At 43.1% G+C, this 2453-nt stretch overlaps 1 protein-coding gene across 1 annotated transcript in view; it reads left to right on the top strand.

Moving 5' to 3' along the window:
* The window catches only part of SIDT1 (SID1 transmembrane family member 1), an 82030-nt gene that overhangs the window by 14072 nt on the left and 65505 nt on the right, over positions 1 to 2453 (top strand). Inside the window, exon 3 of the mRNA XM_015812108.1 lies at positions 738 to 908. Coding sequence (XP_015667594.1) covers positions 738 to 908 — 171 coding nt within the window. The remainder of the gene's footprint in view (positions 1 to 737; positions 909 to 2453) is intronic.

The following is a 2453-nucleotide window of genomic DNA, read 5'->3' as shown; positions in this document are numbered from 1 at the left end:
AGATAGACAGTTTCTTCCAGGTGCTGAGGGAGCTGTCGTGCCACCACACTCTCAACAACCTTCGCAAGAAAGCGAAGGTTGGAGACAGGACGGTAGTTGGCCAAAACAGCCGGGTCCAGGGAGGGCTTCTTGAGGAGGGGCCTCACCACCGCCTCTTTCAAGGCGGCCGGCAAGAACCCCTCACTCAAAGAAGCATTGAAGATTCCCTGGAGCCAGCCTCGTGTAACCTCCCGGGAGGCCAGTACCACCCAGGATGGACACGGGTCCAGTAAACATGTGGTGGTGTTCAGCCATCCCAACATCCTGTCCATGTCCTCGGGGGTCACAGGATCAAACTCTTCCCACAAAATGGACTCAAGACCTGCCTCCATTGGCCCGCCTGAACTAGTCCAATTGGAGGCTAACCCGGCCCGGATCCGATCGATTTTGTCATGCAGGTAACACCCAAATTCCTCTGCCCGACCCTGCAAAGGGACATCCCGGACCCTCTGATGAAGGAGGGAATGGGACACCCTAAACAGGGCGGCAGATCGGTTACCTGCAGACGCGATAAGAGCGGAGAAATAGTTTCGTTTCGCCACTCTTATCGCTACTAGGTAAGTCCTTAAATAGGACTTTACCAATTTCCGATCGGGATATTTAAGTATATATTTTTCTCCAAAGCATTATACTCAACCATGTGAGTTTTTTTAAACGCAGGTTTTATTTGAATGTCAGATTTTGCTTTGTGTTGGCAGTTACCAAAGAAGTTACAACTACACAGAAGTCAGCCGTACCCTCTGCCCTTCCGAGTCTGTACCTGAGAATAGATCTTCCGAGCAAATCATATTTATAAATGTAGCTTCCATGGCTCCCTATAACGCCCACTATCAGCTGCAAGTTACCAAGATTAAGAACTTCCAGCTTAGGTGAGTGGTCAGTTTCTGGATTTACCATTTCCAAAAAATGGAAGACTAAAGTTTTGTGGTTGTTATTGTTGTCAGAATCAGCACTGGTTGAAAAATTAACACAACACACCCATCTTTAAGCAACCTTTAGGTAAGGATTTTTCTACTCATATTTGATTACCATGTTTAACTAGACTGATTTATTTATTAATCAAATTCACAGGGATGCCTATCTCATAGAAGGTGACTTTATAAATATATAACACAATAATTATCAATGGATTATTCCTATAAATAAATATGTTTTGGGATATAAATATTAAATATCAATATTTAAAGTGTTCTTTTTCCTTAAGATTATAAAGAATTTTTATATACCCCCAACTGTTTATATATAATTTTGTTTTCGTTCTTAATGCTGTTATTTTCAGTATTTGTTCATCTATTTAAATAGAAAAACAAAAAAACCAATATATTTTAAAAATTCCCATGGACAACATGGGAGGCCACAGTTAAAAAACACACACTTTTTATTGATCACAAACAGCTTGAGCTGTTTGGACTGCCTGCATGGAGATATGCAAGCTGTAGGCCTAGGTCTCGCTGATGCTGCAGACCGAAGTGGGGGGCAAAATGCCAAACTGAGGACCCCGCAATGTGACAGGAATAACGCAAAGAACAAGAAGAGAAAGAGACACAGCCAAACCCTCTGAAAAAACAGTAGCAGTAGATTTATCACTCTAGGCCGTAAGCTATATTATAAGGAGCAAAGGTGTCTTGCAAAAAAAAAATTTTAGCCTTCTATTAAATATGCTGCATAACCCCATTTTTGCATGCCAAGCCAATTGATACGCAAAGCTGACCAGAAACAGAGCAAAGAAAGCAACATAGTGCTAACATATGGCATGCAAGCTAAAAATGTTTAATCTGAGTCTCAGCAGCTTGCTGGCTGAATCACACAACTTTCCCTGTCCATCTGCATTCACCCAATGCTATTTTTCCTGCCCATTCCTTCAGTTTTGGATTCTCTTGCTTGCTGGTCCATGGGCTCGCCTCACTTAATTCTGGGCGCTAATTTGCACGCATCCAATTCTCGGCACCATTCTTAAGAAGAATATGGAGGGATTGGAGCAAGTTTAGAGAAGGACAAATGAGGATTATCAGGTAATTAGAAAGTAATTACACAGTTGCTCTTATGAAGACAGAATGAAGGAGTTAGAAAAGTTCAAGATTGAGATGAGATGATTGAGAGAGTTTGAATACAATAGCAGTTTTCAAATACCTGAATGCAGAAGAGGACAACTACTATTAGCATAGTAATGAAGTCTGCAATTATTTGCATTTCTTGGAGCACCGAGGTCATTCCACTGTCCTAGTTCTTTTGGACCTCTCAGCGGCTTTTGATACTGTGGACCACAGCATCATGCTGCGGCGTTTGGGTGGGTTGGGAGTGGGAGGCACTGTGATGCAGTGGTTCTCCTCCTTCCTCACCGACCGTACGCAGTCTGTATTGGCAGGGGGACAGAGGTCGACCCCAAGGCCCCTAACTTGTGGGGTCCCACAGGG

Source organism: Protobothrops mucrosquamatus, unplaced genomic scaffold (genome assembly GCF_001527695.2).
Source record: "Protobothrops mucrosquamatus isolate PMUCROS unplaced genomic scaffold, P.Mucros_1.0 scaffold69, whole genome shotgun sequence".
Lineage (NCBI taxonomy): Eukaryota > Metazoa > Chordata > Lepidosauria > Squamata > Viperidae > Protobothrops > Protobothrops mucrosquamatus.
The sequence above is the reverse complement of the archived record's forward strand: the minus strand, read 5'-3'. Positions and strand labels throughout refer to the sequence as shown.